We start from the raw sequence: 13676 nt of genomic DNA on the forward strand, positions 1-13676 counted from the left end.
CCCCCACCAGGCATTGAACCCGGGCCACTGCAGTGAGAGCGCTGAGTCCTAACCACTGGACCGCCAGGGAATTCAATAGTCTTAATAGTTTTTTAGTAGATTTCTTAGGAGTTTCTATATGTAACATTATGTCACCTGCAAATAGAGATTTATCTTTTCCTTTCCAATCTGGTTGCCTTTTTTTTCCCCCTAATTGCCCTATCTAGAACCTCCAGTACAATGTTGAATAGAGTGGCAAGAAAATTTTGTCTTGTTCCTGATGTCAAAAGGAAAGCATCCAGTTGCATGATTGAGTTGATATTAGTGGATTTTTCGTAAGTGTTCTTTATCAAGTTGAGGAAGTCCCTCTACTCCTAGTTTATTAAGTGTTTTTTATCATGAAAGGATGTTGAATTTCGAAAAGTGCTTTTTCTGGATCTAGATGATCATTGCTTTTTATTCTACTGATATGAGATGTATTACATTAATTTTTAGATGTTAAAGTACTTTGCATCCCTGGGATAAATCCCATTTGGTAACTGTTATGGGCTGAATTGTCTCTCCCCACCAAAAAATTCACATGTTGAACCCCTAACCCCTAGTACCTCTAAATGTGACTGTATTTAGTGATAGGGACATTAAAGAGATAATTAAGTTAAAATGAGGCCATTAAGGTGGGTCCTAATCCAATATAACTAGTGTCCCTAAAGGAAGAGTAGATTAGGACACTGTTTAGGCCATACAGTCTGTGATATTATGTTATGGCAGCCTTAGCAGACTAATGCACTCCAGGCATATAATTCTTTTTATATGTTAGATTTGGTTTGCTAGAATTTTGTTCAGGATATTTGCACCCACATTCATAAGAGATATTGGTCTGAAATTAATATTGAAATTAATGTGTGTCTCCTCTAGACAGCCTATCATTGGATAATGTTTATTAAGCCAGTCTGACAATCTTTGCCCCTTATTTGGATTGTTTAATCTATCTACATTTAATGTTTTCTTAATATAGTTGGATTTATATCTCCCATCTTACTTTATGTGTTCCATATGTCTCATGTCTTTTTCGTTCTCTATTCATCCTTTATTACTTTTTTCTGCATTGAGTGAATATTTTCTAAGGTAGCATTTTAATTTTTTAATGATCTTTTCATTATATTTTTGAGGTTTTTCTAGATGGTTGTTCTAGGGTTTAACATACACATCTTGTCAAAATTAGCTTTGGATTTATATCAGCTTAATTCCAGTAATATATTGAAATATTACTCCTATACAGCTCTATTCACTATTTCCCCCTTTTGTGGTATTATTTTTATGTAAATTACATGTATTACTGTTACAAAATATAAGAAAACAGAGCCATAATTATTACTTTTCATTTTGTCATCATTTGCTTACATTACAGCTTTGTTCCCATCCACCTCCTGTGTGCTATTACTGCCAAATACATAACACATATATTACATTTCTGTGTCATAGATCCAATAATACATTATATACATGTTATTTTATATAATCATTTTTCAAATCAGTTAAGAGGGAAAAAAGGAGGAAATGCACTAATAGTTACATTAATTACATGATATAATAGTTGTTGTAATTACATAATTGTGTTCACTGATGTTCTTTGTATGGATATGAATTACCATCTGAAGTTACTTGTTTTCAAGCTGAAGAACTTCCCTTAGTATTTCCCGTAAGGTGGGTCTGCAAGCAATAAATTCTTTCAGTTTTTGTTTATCTTGGAGACTCTTTATTTCATCTTCATTTTGGAATAATAGCTTTACTGGATACAACATTCTTGGTTGAGCTTTTTCTTTAACAATTTCAAATTTGTTCTCCTCTGCCTTCTGGCCTCATTGTTTCTGATGAAAAGTTATCTGTTAATCTTATTAAGGTTCCTTTGTACATGATACACACTGTTTTTCTCCTGCTGCTTTTAAGATTTTCTTCTTGTCTTTGACTTTCAGCATTTTTACTGTAATATGTCTGCATTCATTCATTCTTGGACTTCACTGAGTTTCCTAGATATGTAGGATATTGTTTTTCATTAAATTTGGGGTGTTTTCCATTATCTTTTTGAATATTTTTTCCTTTCCTTTTGTGTCTCCCTTCTTCTGTTACTCCCATTATGCATATGTTGGTGTGTCTGATGGTGTTTGATGGCTCTATTCATTTTTCTTCATTCTTTTTTTTCCCACTCTGTGTTTGTCTTGAATAATCTCTATTGATCTATCTTCTAGTTTGCTAATTCTTGCTTCTGTCAGTTAAAATCCATTGTTGAGCTCCTCTAGTGAATTTTTAAAATTTCAATTATTGTACTTTTCAGCTCCAGAATTTCCATCAGTTCTTTTTTATAATTTCTGTCTCTTTATTGATACTTGATGTAACATGATCATACCTTCTTTTACTTCTTTAAAGCATAGTTTCTGTAATTCCATGAAGCTATTTATAATGGCTTCTTTTAAATCTGTTAAATTTGACATTTGCTTCCTCCCACAGACAGCTTCTGTTGCCTTTTTTCTTGAGTATGGGTCATACTTTCCTATTTCTTTACATGTTCCACAATTTTTTGTTGGAAATCAGAGATTTTAGATAATATATTGTAGCAACTCTGGGTACTGGAACTTCCCTCCTCCCTAGAGCTTGTTATTTGCTTGTTTATATTTTGTTTAGTGATAACCTGGATTATTTTAGAGAGGTCTGTTTTCCCATTGCAGGTTGAACAGTGTCCCCAAAAAGAAGATATGTTGAAGTCCTAACCTCCAGTACCTCAGATTATGGAAATAGGGTCTTTGCAGATTTAACTGAGTTAAGATGAGATCATTAGGGTGAGCCATAATTCAATATGACTGATGTCTTTATAAAAGGGGGAAATTTGAACAGAGGCAGAGGGAAGATACTGTGAAGATAATGGGGAGAACACAATGTACAGATAGAGGATTAGAGTGATGGATCTACAAGCCAAGGAGTGTTCGGGGTTATCAGAATCTAGGAGAGAAACAGATACTTCCCTAGCATATTCAGAAGCTGCACACCCCTGCTAACACCTTAATTTCAGACTTTGAGCCTCCAGAAGTGTGAGACAATAAATTTCTATTGTTTGAAGTCATACAGCTGTTGGTACTTTGTTAAGGCACTCCTGGGAAACTAATATGCCCCCTCCCAACACCTACCCTGCAGTCCTGTTAACACACTAATGTTGCTCCTCAGGGAGGTGCAGCTTTGGGTATGCCCAAAACCATCCTGCGATGACAGCGCTACTGGTAGGGCTCTCTTCCACACTTACTCTGACCACACTCAGCTGTTAACTTCACTAGTCGCCAGCTGATTGCTCTATTGTTTTCAACAATGCCCTGGGGCATAAATTCTCTACAGACTAATCCAATCAAATTGTGGCTCCTTCCAGGGAAGTTTCTGATGCCAATGTTCAATATTTATTCTCACTACAGGAATTCCTTCTTGCTGAGGAATTGCCTTATACCCTGTTTCCCTATAAACTAGCTAGCCTACAGTCTAGGGTGTATCTTCATTAGATCAATTAATTTCCTTGCAATTGCCTTTTACCACTATGTCCACTGTTTTTGAGGGTGTTCATAGGTTTAAACTTCTCCATGCTCTGCTGCAAATAAAGGTGGTTCCTTATGGAAGATATAAGGAACTACCTGTTGTACAGCTTGCTTCTCTCCCCAGATAATATCTCTGCACCAGATCTCTGGGGTTGACAGTGGAGACAATGGTAAGCTTCTCCATGAGTGACAACCTCACTCTAGGTGTTGAGTGCTCCATGGAGGGAATAGGGCAGTAGCCTGAGGTCTTCTCAGCTTGCCTCTCCTGACATGGAACATGATCTCATGGACCAGGGGAAGGCCCCAGGATTCTCAGTGTGCCACACCCAGGCAGAGCTCATCAGTGGGGGTTATTATGGTAAAATGCATACATTTTTCATCTTAACTACATTTAAGTGCTCATGGCATTAAGTACTTTCACATTGCTGTGCAGTCACCACCACCATCCATCTCCAGAACTCTTTTTAAGAATCTCACAAAGGGCTTCCCTGGTGGTGCAGTGGTTGAGAGTCCACCTCCCGATGCAGGGGACATGGGTTCATGCCCCGGTCCGGGAAGATCCCACATGCCGCGAAGTGGCTGGGCCTGTGAGCCATGGCCGCTGAGCCTGTGCGTCCGGAGGCTGTGCTCTTCAGCGGGAGAGGCCACAACAGTGAGAGGCCCGTGTACCGCAAAACAAAAACAAAAATCTCACAAAACTGCAAATCTGTACCCATTAAACAATAATTCCTCTTTATTCTTTCCCTGGTGACCACCATTTTACTTTGTCTCTATGAATTTGACTACTCTAGGTATCTCAGATAAGTCGAGTCATACAGTCTTTGTCCTTTTGTGACTAGTTTATTTCACTAAGTATAATTAATATCTTCAAGGTTCATCCATATTGTAGTATGTGTTGAAATTTCCTTCTTTTTAAAGGTATATACACACATACACTTTGTTTATTCATTCATCTGTTGATGGAAACTTGGGTTGCTTCCACCTTTTAGCTACTATGAATAATGCTGCGATGAAAATCGTTGTACAAATATTTGTTCAAATCTCTGCTTTCAATTCTTTTAGGTACAGACCAAGAAATGGAATTGCTGGACGATATGGTAATTCTATTTTAAAATTTTTGAGGGACAATAATACTGTTTTCATAGCAGCTGCACCATTTTACAATCCTACCAACAGTGCACAAAGGTTCTGATTTCTCTATATCCTCATCAATACTTGTTATTTTCTGTTATTGTTGGGTTTTTTTTCATAGTGGCCATCCTAATTGGTGTGAGCTGGTATCTTACTGTGGTTCTGATCTACATTTCCCTAATGATTACTGGTGTGATGTTGAGCATTTTTTCATGTGCTGTCAGCCATTTGTATATCTTCTTTGGAAAAATATTTATTCAAGTCCTTTGTCAATTTTTTAAATTAGGCTGTTTGTTGTTGAGTTGCAGTTCTTTATATATTCCAGATATTAACTTGTTATCAGATATATGATTTTCTAATAATTTTCCTCATCCCATGGGCTGCCTTTCACTCTGTTGTTGTGTCCCTTGATGCACAGAAGTTTCTAATGCTTGATGTAGTCCAATATATCTATTCTCTTTTGCTGTATATGCTTTTGATATCATATCTAAGAAATCATTGCCAAATCCAATGTCAAAAAGTTTTTCCCTTATATTTTCTTCTAAGAGTTTTATAGTTTTAGATCTTCCCTTTAGGTTTTTATTACATTTTGAGTTACTTTTGTAAATGGTGTAAGGTAAGAGTCCTACTTTGTTCTTTTGCATGTAGATATCCAGTTCTCTTAACACATTTGTTGAAAAGACACCATTGCATGGTCTTGATATCCTTATTGTGAGGGTTTGTTTCTGGGCTCTATATTATTTCATTGACCTATATGTCTGTCTTTTCTTTCTTTCTTTTTCTTTCTTTCTTTCTTTTCTCCCTTCCTCCCTTTCTTTCTTTCCTTCCTTCCTTCCTTTCTTGATATCCTTATTATTTCTGGGCTCTATATTATTTCATTGACCTATGTCTGTCTTTTTCTTTCTTTCTTTCTTTCTTCCTTCCTTCCTTTCTTTTTGGCTGTGGTGGGTCTTCATTGCTGTGTGCAGTCTTTCTCTAGTTGTGGTGAGTGGGGGCTACTCTTCATTGTGGGCATGGGCTTCTCATTGCGGTGGCTTCTCTTGTTGTGGCTGTAGGCACACAAGCTTCAGTAGTGTGGCTTGCGGGCTCTAGAGCGCAGGCTCAGTAGTTGTGGTGCACAGGCTTAGTTGCTCCACGGCATGTGGGATCTTCCCAGACCAGGGATCAAACCTGTGTCTCCTGCATTGGCAGGCGGATTCTTAACCACTGCGCCACCAGAGAAGTCCCTATATGTCTGTCTTTATGCCAGTACTACACTGTGTTGATTACTGAAGCTATGTAATAAGTTTTTAAATCAGGACGTGTGAGACCTCCAACTTTGTTCTTTTTCAAGATTGTTTTGGCTATTTGGGCTCCCTTGATAGTCCATATGAATTTTAGGATGGGTTTTTTTTATTTCTGCAAAAAATGTCACTGGGATTTTGATAGGGATTGCATTGAAGCTGTAGATTGCTTTGGATAGTATTGACATCTTAACAATATTAAGTCTATGAACAAAGGATGTGTTCCTATTTATTATTGTCTTCTTTCAGCACTCTTTATAGTTATCAGTGTACATATCTTTCAACTCCTTAGTTAAGTTTATTTCTAAGTATTTCATTCTTTTTGATGCTATTGCAAACAAAACTATTTTTCTTGATTTTCTTCTTAAATTATTCATTGCTAGTGTATAGAAACAATAGATTTTTGTGTGTCAATTTTCTATCCTGCAAATTTGCTGAATTTATTAGTTCTAACAATTTTTTTAATGTGGAATCTTTAGGGTTTTGTATATATAAGATTATGTCATCTGTGAACTGAGATAATTTTACTTCTTCCTTTCTACTTTGGATGACTTGTATTTCTTTTACTTGCCTAAGCGCTCTGGCTAGGACACCCACTACTGTGCTGAATAGAAGTGATGAAAGTGAGCATCCATGTCTTGTTCCTGATATTAGGGGAAAAGCATTCAGCCTTTCATCACTGAGTATGATGTTAACTGTAGGTTTTACAGATCGCTCCTGAGGAAATCCTTTCTCTTTCAAGTTAGTTGAAAGATTTTATTTTTAATTTTTATAATCATTGGATATTGAATTTTTCAAATGCTTTTTCTTTATCTGTTGTGATAATCACATGGATTCTTTTTCAATCTACTAATAAGGGGGAAAGTACTGACTTTTGAATATTGGAACAATCTTGCATATATTATCCCCACTTGGTCATGATGCATTATACCTTTTACATAGTGCTGTTAATACTGTGTAATATATATGTATAACATACACGTAATGCATATAATGTGTATGTAATATGTATATAATTATTATGGACTGAATGTTTGTGTACCCCCCCGATTCATATGCTGGAACACTAATCCCAGTGTGAGATGGTATTGGGAGGTGGAACTTTTGAGAGGTAATTAGGTCATGAAGGTAGAACCCTCATGAATGAGATTACTGTCTTTATAAAAAGAGGCTAGGGAGCTAGCTAAATCTCTTTCCCCCTTGTGAGGATACAATAAAAGTTGGTAGTCTGCAACCTGGAAGAGGGTCCTCACCAGAACCTGACCATTTGTCACCATACTCTTGGACTTCCAGACTCCAGAACTATAAGAAATAAATTTGTTTATAAGCCACCCAGTGTATGATACTTTATTACAGCAGCCTGAGCTGACTAAATCATTCTTAAGGTCATGAGTAGACTTTCTTCACTCCACTCTAATGTTCTTACTACCAATAATGAATTATAGGTGCCAACTGCCAATATTATGCTGTAAGATATGTTATATGGCAAAGATTCTAACAAAATCAATATATCAATACAGGCATACCTCATTTTACTGTGCTTCACTTTATTGCACTTCACAGATATTGTTTTTTACAAATTGAAGGCTTGTGACAACTCTGCATCCAGCAAGTCTATTGACACCATTTTTCCAACAGCATTTGCTCACTTTGAGTCTCTGTGTCACATTTTTGTAATTCTCGCAATATTTCAAACTTTTTCATTATTATTATGTTTGTTATGGTAATCTGTGACCAGTGATCTTTGATGTTACTATGACTTGCTGAAGGCTCAGAGGATGGTTAGCACTTTTTGGCAGTAAAGTTTTTTAATTAAGTCACGTACATTGTAATTTTTAAACATAATGCTACTGTACTCTTAAGAGACTACAGTATAATGTAATAATTTTTATATGCATTGGGAAGCCAAAAAAACTCAAGTGACCCACTTTATTGCGATATTTGTGTTATTCAAGTGGTCTAGAACTGAACCTGCAATATCTCTGAGATATGCCTGTATTAGAAGTTATTGTTTCAAAGCAGCATACTTTCTACCTTTAACATTTCAATCAAGTTCTTCCCAGTGTCATTTTCACAAAAAAACTCAGAATTCTAAAGAATATTACCCGCGTGGCTGTCTTTGTGGAGGAAATATTCATTTTTTCTACTGTTTTGGGGTCAGGTAGAATCACCATGGTTTTTGACCCAGCCATTTTGCTTTGGTTTGCACTAATATATCCTCCTTTCGTTTGCGCTCCTTTTGCTGGGCCAGTAAAGCTCATAGACCTCTTCGACTGTGTGCCAGTGTTTCTATATCAGGAAAAGAAAACATAACACTGAGGATCCAGGATTGAAGAAAAATTAGCCAATGATAAAAAAGTAGATTTTCATTTAGAAACATGGAAACAATCTAAACATATAAACAAGAAAAAAATAGTAGCCACTTGAGAGCTCATTATGTGTAAGCATAGCTCTAGAATGTTTACAAGCACTGTGTCACTTTTTCCTCACAATAATTCTAAGAGGTTGCTATAACATTATTTTATATAAAGTCACAGAGGCTTAGAGGGAAACATTCTTACTAGAGTTGAAATTTGAACCCAGGCAGTCAGATCAAAAGTCTACACTTATTTCTCTGGGTCTCAGTTTCCTTATCTGTAAGATGAGGATAAAGATAGTACTTAATTCATTGGTTATTATGAGGATTAAATGTATTAATTTCTATATTATGGTTAGGAAATGCCTGACACATAGTAAGCACAAATGAGTGTAGAGCGCAGTTTTGCAGGCAGATTGAAGAATGAGTAATAAAACCTGGGAAAGAATATCATGTTCCTGCCTGAACGATTACATAATAATTCTTAATAAGAGAAATTATAATCAAAATATTTGTATCCAGGAGAAAAAATATGATTTCACTTTTGGATCAATTCTCTAAATTCCTTAAGACAAAAACCTAATCATTCTTTCATTCTAGTACTCTGATTGTACTGCAGACTTCTATAAAACAAGAATGATCACCCCTTACACTATAAAAAGGCATTGTGTTTCCAAAGAAAACATTTTAAACAATACTTTTACTTTCCTACTCATAAAAGATCAGACAAGAATAAAATACTTTAAAATGACAACAATCTACTTTTCATATTTTATTTTTCTTCATGGCATTTAGTACTACTTGACACTGTTTGTTGTCTACTCCTCTACTAGAATGTAAGCATCTTTAGGGCAAGAACTTTGTCTTGTTCATTGCTATATCGCTAGCACACAGGACAGTACCCAGTATATTGTGGGCACTATTAGTATTTTTTAAATAAATGACTAAATGAATTCCATTCATACTATTTCAAGTTTACATTCTTTTAAAGTATCATACCCTATCCTCCCTCCTTCAGTCTCTAAATGACTTTAACTCCAACATTTCCAAGAAAACCAAATTAATCAATGAGGTAAGAATTCCTTAAATTTCTCTACCTTCATTATATTCTTCTTTCATATCCCACAAACTCATCTAATCCATCCTTATTTCTTTCCTCCTCTTTCAGTTCAAAAGTTGCTCTTCTTATCTAAGGTTAACCTTTCTACCTGTGCTCTGAAACCTGTCTGTTACTACTTTTCTCAGGGACTCTTTTCCTTTGCAAAAAAATTTTTTTGGCCATGCCACGTAGCTGTGGGCTCTTAGTTCCCCAAGAATGGAACCCAGGCTCTCAGCAGTGAAAGCACTAAGCCCTAACCACTGGACTGCAAGGGAATTCCCATCTCAGGGACTCTTACGTCAATAATTCTTGGTCTCCTATATCTTGTTTCCAATCTTTTCCCCTTCAGCATATAATTGTACTCCAGTCATCTCTTCAACTTAAAAATCCTTCCTTTACCTATCTATTACTAGTCTTCCACTATCTATTACTGTACCTCTCCTTCACTTTTTAAAATATTAGTCAATAATCCTGTCTATGTCCTTACTCCTCTTATGCTCCATAATTCACTACAACCTAATTCCACCCTCTCCTCTCCTACTGCAGAGACTACTTTCATTAAAATCACCTAGTCTTGTCCTTCAAATTGTCAGATCCATAGGACTCTTTCCAGTACTTATCTTTGTAGCATCTGACGTCAGTTGACCATTCCCCCTTCTTCTTTTTTTTTTTTTTTTTTTTTTTTTGTGGTAGGTGGGCCTCTCACTGTTGTGGCCTCTCCCGTTGCAGAGCACAGGCTCCGGACGCGCAGGCTCAGCGGCCATGGCTCACGGGCCCAGCCGCTCCGCGGCATGTGGGGTCTTCCCAGACCAGGGCACGAACCCGTGTCCCCTGCATCGGCAGGCAGACTCCCAACCACTGCGCCACCAGGGAAGCCCCCCCCTTCTTCTTAAACTTGAGTTCTCAAATTGGTTTCTGTAACATAACTGTCTCCTATTCTTCACCCTCCTTGGGACCTCTAATTACCTGACCCTTCCATTTTCTACCAATTACTCAGTACCTTTTAGGTTTCTCTTCTTTCACTGTTTAATCCAGTATCCACAATTCATCAACTGAATCACTCTTTTACCATTACCTTCAACTCTTATTTTCTTTCTCCCTTGAGCTTTGCCCTACTATCCCTACAAAATACAGTCTGTCCATTCTATTCTTCCTCTTTACTATATCAGCTGCTTATTCCCATGGTCATACATTTGACCTTGTCCTTGTCAAGGACAAATACCCCTCAAATACTTCATATCCCCTTGCTTTTTCTCCTCAGTACTTCTTACTAACATATCTGTTACTTATTTATCTTATGAATTAGATGTTCCCCACCCAACCCTCCAACGCTGAGAATCTAAATTCCACGAGACTAGGGACTTTGTGTTATTTTGTTCCCTGCTGTATCCCTAATGCCTACCATAGTACCCAATACACAGTAGCTGCTTAATAAAAAATTGTTGAATGAATTCCCAAATCATTACATCCAATTCAAAACATTCTCTCAACCTTCATACTCAAATGTTTACCAGTCTACTGGGTAGCTGCAGCTAAATGTCTACTAGACATCTCAAACTAAATAGATGCATAATGAAATCATATCACATTTACTCATAAACCAGCTCTATCTCTTTTATTCCCATAGGGACCAAATAGAAATGAATCAGCAAATGATGTTGCATTTACCAATTAGGTAGTTACTGTGATCTTATGAGAATCATCAATAAACTCCCCCAAATCTTCAGACTATAAGTTTCATGGGAAGGAACCATGTCTACCATGATAGCCCCAACTCTTAGTACTCTGCCTGACAGAGTGGGAAATTAGATTCAGAAAGTACAGACTACTTTAAAAAAAAAAATGAACTAAGTACCTGTAGCCAATTATGTTAGAAATTTATGGTGCACATCTAGCTATGTTAAAAAAACAGATGCTTTCAAAAGAGCCAAATTGGTGGGCAATAAATAGGATGACTTTCAGGAGATATTCACTTTGAAAGTTTTGCCTGAAAAACAGTCATGATACAAGAGGTTATGTAGCTGTACATTCCTGAGTTTTCTGAAGCAGGGACCTAATCTATTTTGTTCACTCCTATGTCTTCAGTACCTAGGGCAGTAGCTGGAAAATATAAGGCATTCAGTTGGTACCTGTAGAATGAACACCATGAGCACCGGATGACCACTTCTATGAAAAAAGAGACTAATGACATTAAAAGCATGCTACACATACATAAATCTCACTATGAAAAAAATAACCACAAGAGGAAAGAAGGAATGGCTTAAGAAAAAGTGTCTGTATTAGCCACTTCTTAGTTTAATGAGATTAAGGTAAACATTTCAATCTAAACCCAATCAATTACTTTCATTTATCCAACTGTTATTCATAAAACACTTATTGTACATAAGGCTACATGCTGGCAGAGATACAATATGAATCAGATATGGGCCCTAAGGAGCTGACCGTCTAATAAGAGATAAAACATATATATGATTACAATGCAAGTACAAAATTGTATTTGCCTCAAGACTTACATGTAAGATGAAATGAAAGTTGTGGTAAAGATTACCTTGGGTAAGAGGAGTGAGCAGAGAAATCATGAAGATGGCATTTGAGTTAGGCTTGAATGTAGGTCAAATTCAAAAGAAGTACACGGGGCCAAATGTATATGTGTGCTTGTGTCTGATGCACATGCAGGTGAGGAGGGATGAGGACAAGACAGGAAATGCACCCTGAGCAAAGATCACTGTGAACGATGACAGTAGGAAAGCATGTGGTATATACAGGGTATCTTAAATGATTCAATTAGAAGGAAATTGAAGGAAAACAAAGTTAAGCTTTGAAAAAATAAAATGGCCAGGCTAAGTCTCTGAAATTTACTACACAAGCATGAGAGTGCCTTTGAATGATTTTGAGCATAAGAGTTAACTGCTCAAAACTATGCTTCAGAAAAATTTAGCTATATTCAGAACACACTAGTAGCAAGAAGACCATTAGTTAAGATGCTATGGAAATAGGCCAGATGAGAAGTAATCAAGGCTTAACCTGGGGTGGCAAATGTAGAAATAAAACAAATGCTAAATACAGCATGTATTAAGCATATCTTTTTATTTTCTGTATTTTGATGTTTTGATATCTAGGAACTTGCTAACCCTGGAGGGACTGCCCCTCCCAGGGCTAATCAATTCTTATACATAGTAAGGGACTTGCCTACAAGCAAACCTTTTATACGCAAACCAACAAATCCAGAGTCCATACCCTCAACCATCTCCTTCATCAGGCTCTCAAAGAGATCTCACTCTCTGGGTCACTATCCACTTGCCCTAATCACTGTAGGGACAGGAACCAGACAACTAGGGATAGTCCCTATGCCCAGAGCCTTTTGAAATTATTCAAACAAGCTATTCCTACACCTGCTTATTCCGCTATGTCCATTTCTCCCCATGGGAACCACAATAAAGCTTCTTGCCCATGTTTTCCCCTTGCTAGTTTTACCTCCTGCTCAGCCCTGGTGCTTCCTCATGTGGCCCCACTATGTGGTACGGCATGCCATGTCTCCTGATTCTAGGGATCTATGAGTATTTAAAAAAACAAAAACAAAAAAAACCTTCTTCCTTCATGATAGTTATTTCTGTGTCTATGTACCTGATTAAAACATACCCCAAGTACCCTTAAACCACAGATACAGAACAAACAGGACTTAATTGATAATAACAATGCCACTTAAAATCTAAACTTCAAAGTACTTCCACTATATTTGTAATTTAATTCTTTTATTTATTTCATTTTTTTTAAATGGAAGTATAATTGACCTACAGTTCCAGGTACACAATATTGTGATTCAATATTTCCGTACATTACAAAATGATCACCACCCTAATTCAATTCTTATAATAAATTATGAGATATTTAATTGCCATGTTTTACAAGTGAGGAACTTAAAACTCAAAGAGGTCAACTTAAATGCCCAAACTCATCCAATAACTCACAGGCTATGTGTTCTTGAGCAAGTTTCTTTCCTCATATGTAAATTAAGGTTAATAACAGTATCTGCCTCAAAGAGTTAAGGCAATGATTAAAGTAGTCATTATTTCCAAAGCACAATAAGAAGTTAAATTGTAGACATGTTCAAGTTTAGATATTATGAGTGATATCCTGGTGGAGCTGTTTGGTAGCAGTTGAAAATCAAGAGGAAAGTGAATTTCAGGGAACAAAAGTGAGAACTGGAGATACAGATTTGAGAATCTTTCATGGAGATGATAATAAATGAACTGAGT

General features: G+C 36.6%; 1 protein-coding gene across 1 annotated transcript in view; it reads right to left on the minus strand.

Moving 5' to 3' along the window:
- Positions 1-13676, minus strand: part of DNAI4 (dynein axonemal intermediate chain 4) — a 94293-nt gene that overhangs the window by 76102 nt on the left and 4515 nt on the right. The window contains 1 exon segment of the mRNA XM_065890122.1: positions 8071-8254. Coding sequence (XP_065746194.1) covers positions 8071-8254 — 184 coding nt within the window.

This window comes from Phocoena phocoena, chromosome 1 (genome assembly GCF_963924675.1).
Source record: "Phocoena phocoena chromosome 1, mPhoPho1.1, whole genome shotgun sequence".
In the NCBI taxonomy this organism is placed as follows: domain Eukaryota; kingdom Metazoa; phylum Chordata; class Mammalia; order Artiodactyla; family Phocoenidae; genus Phocoena; species Phocoena phocoena.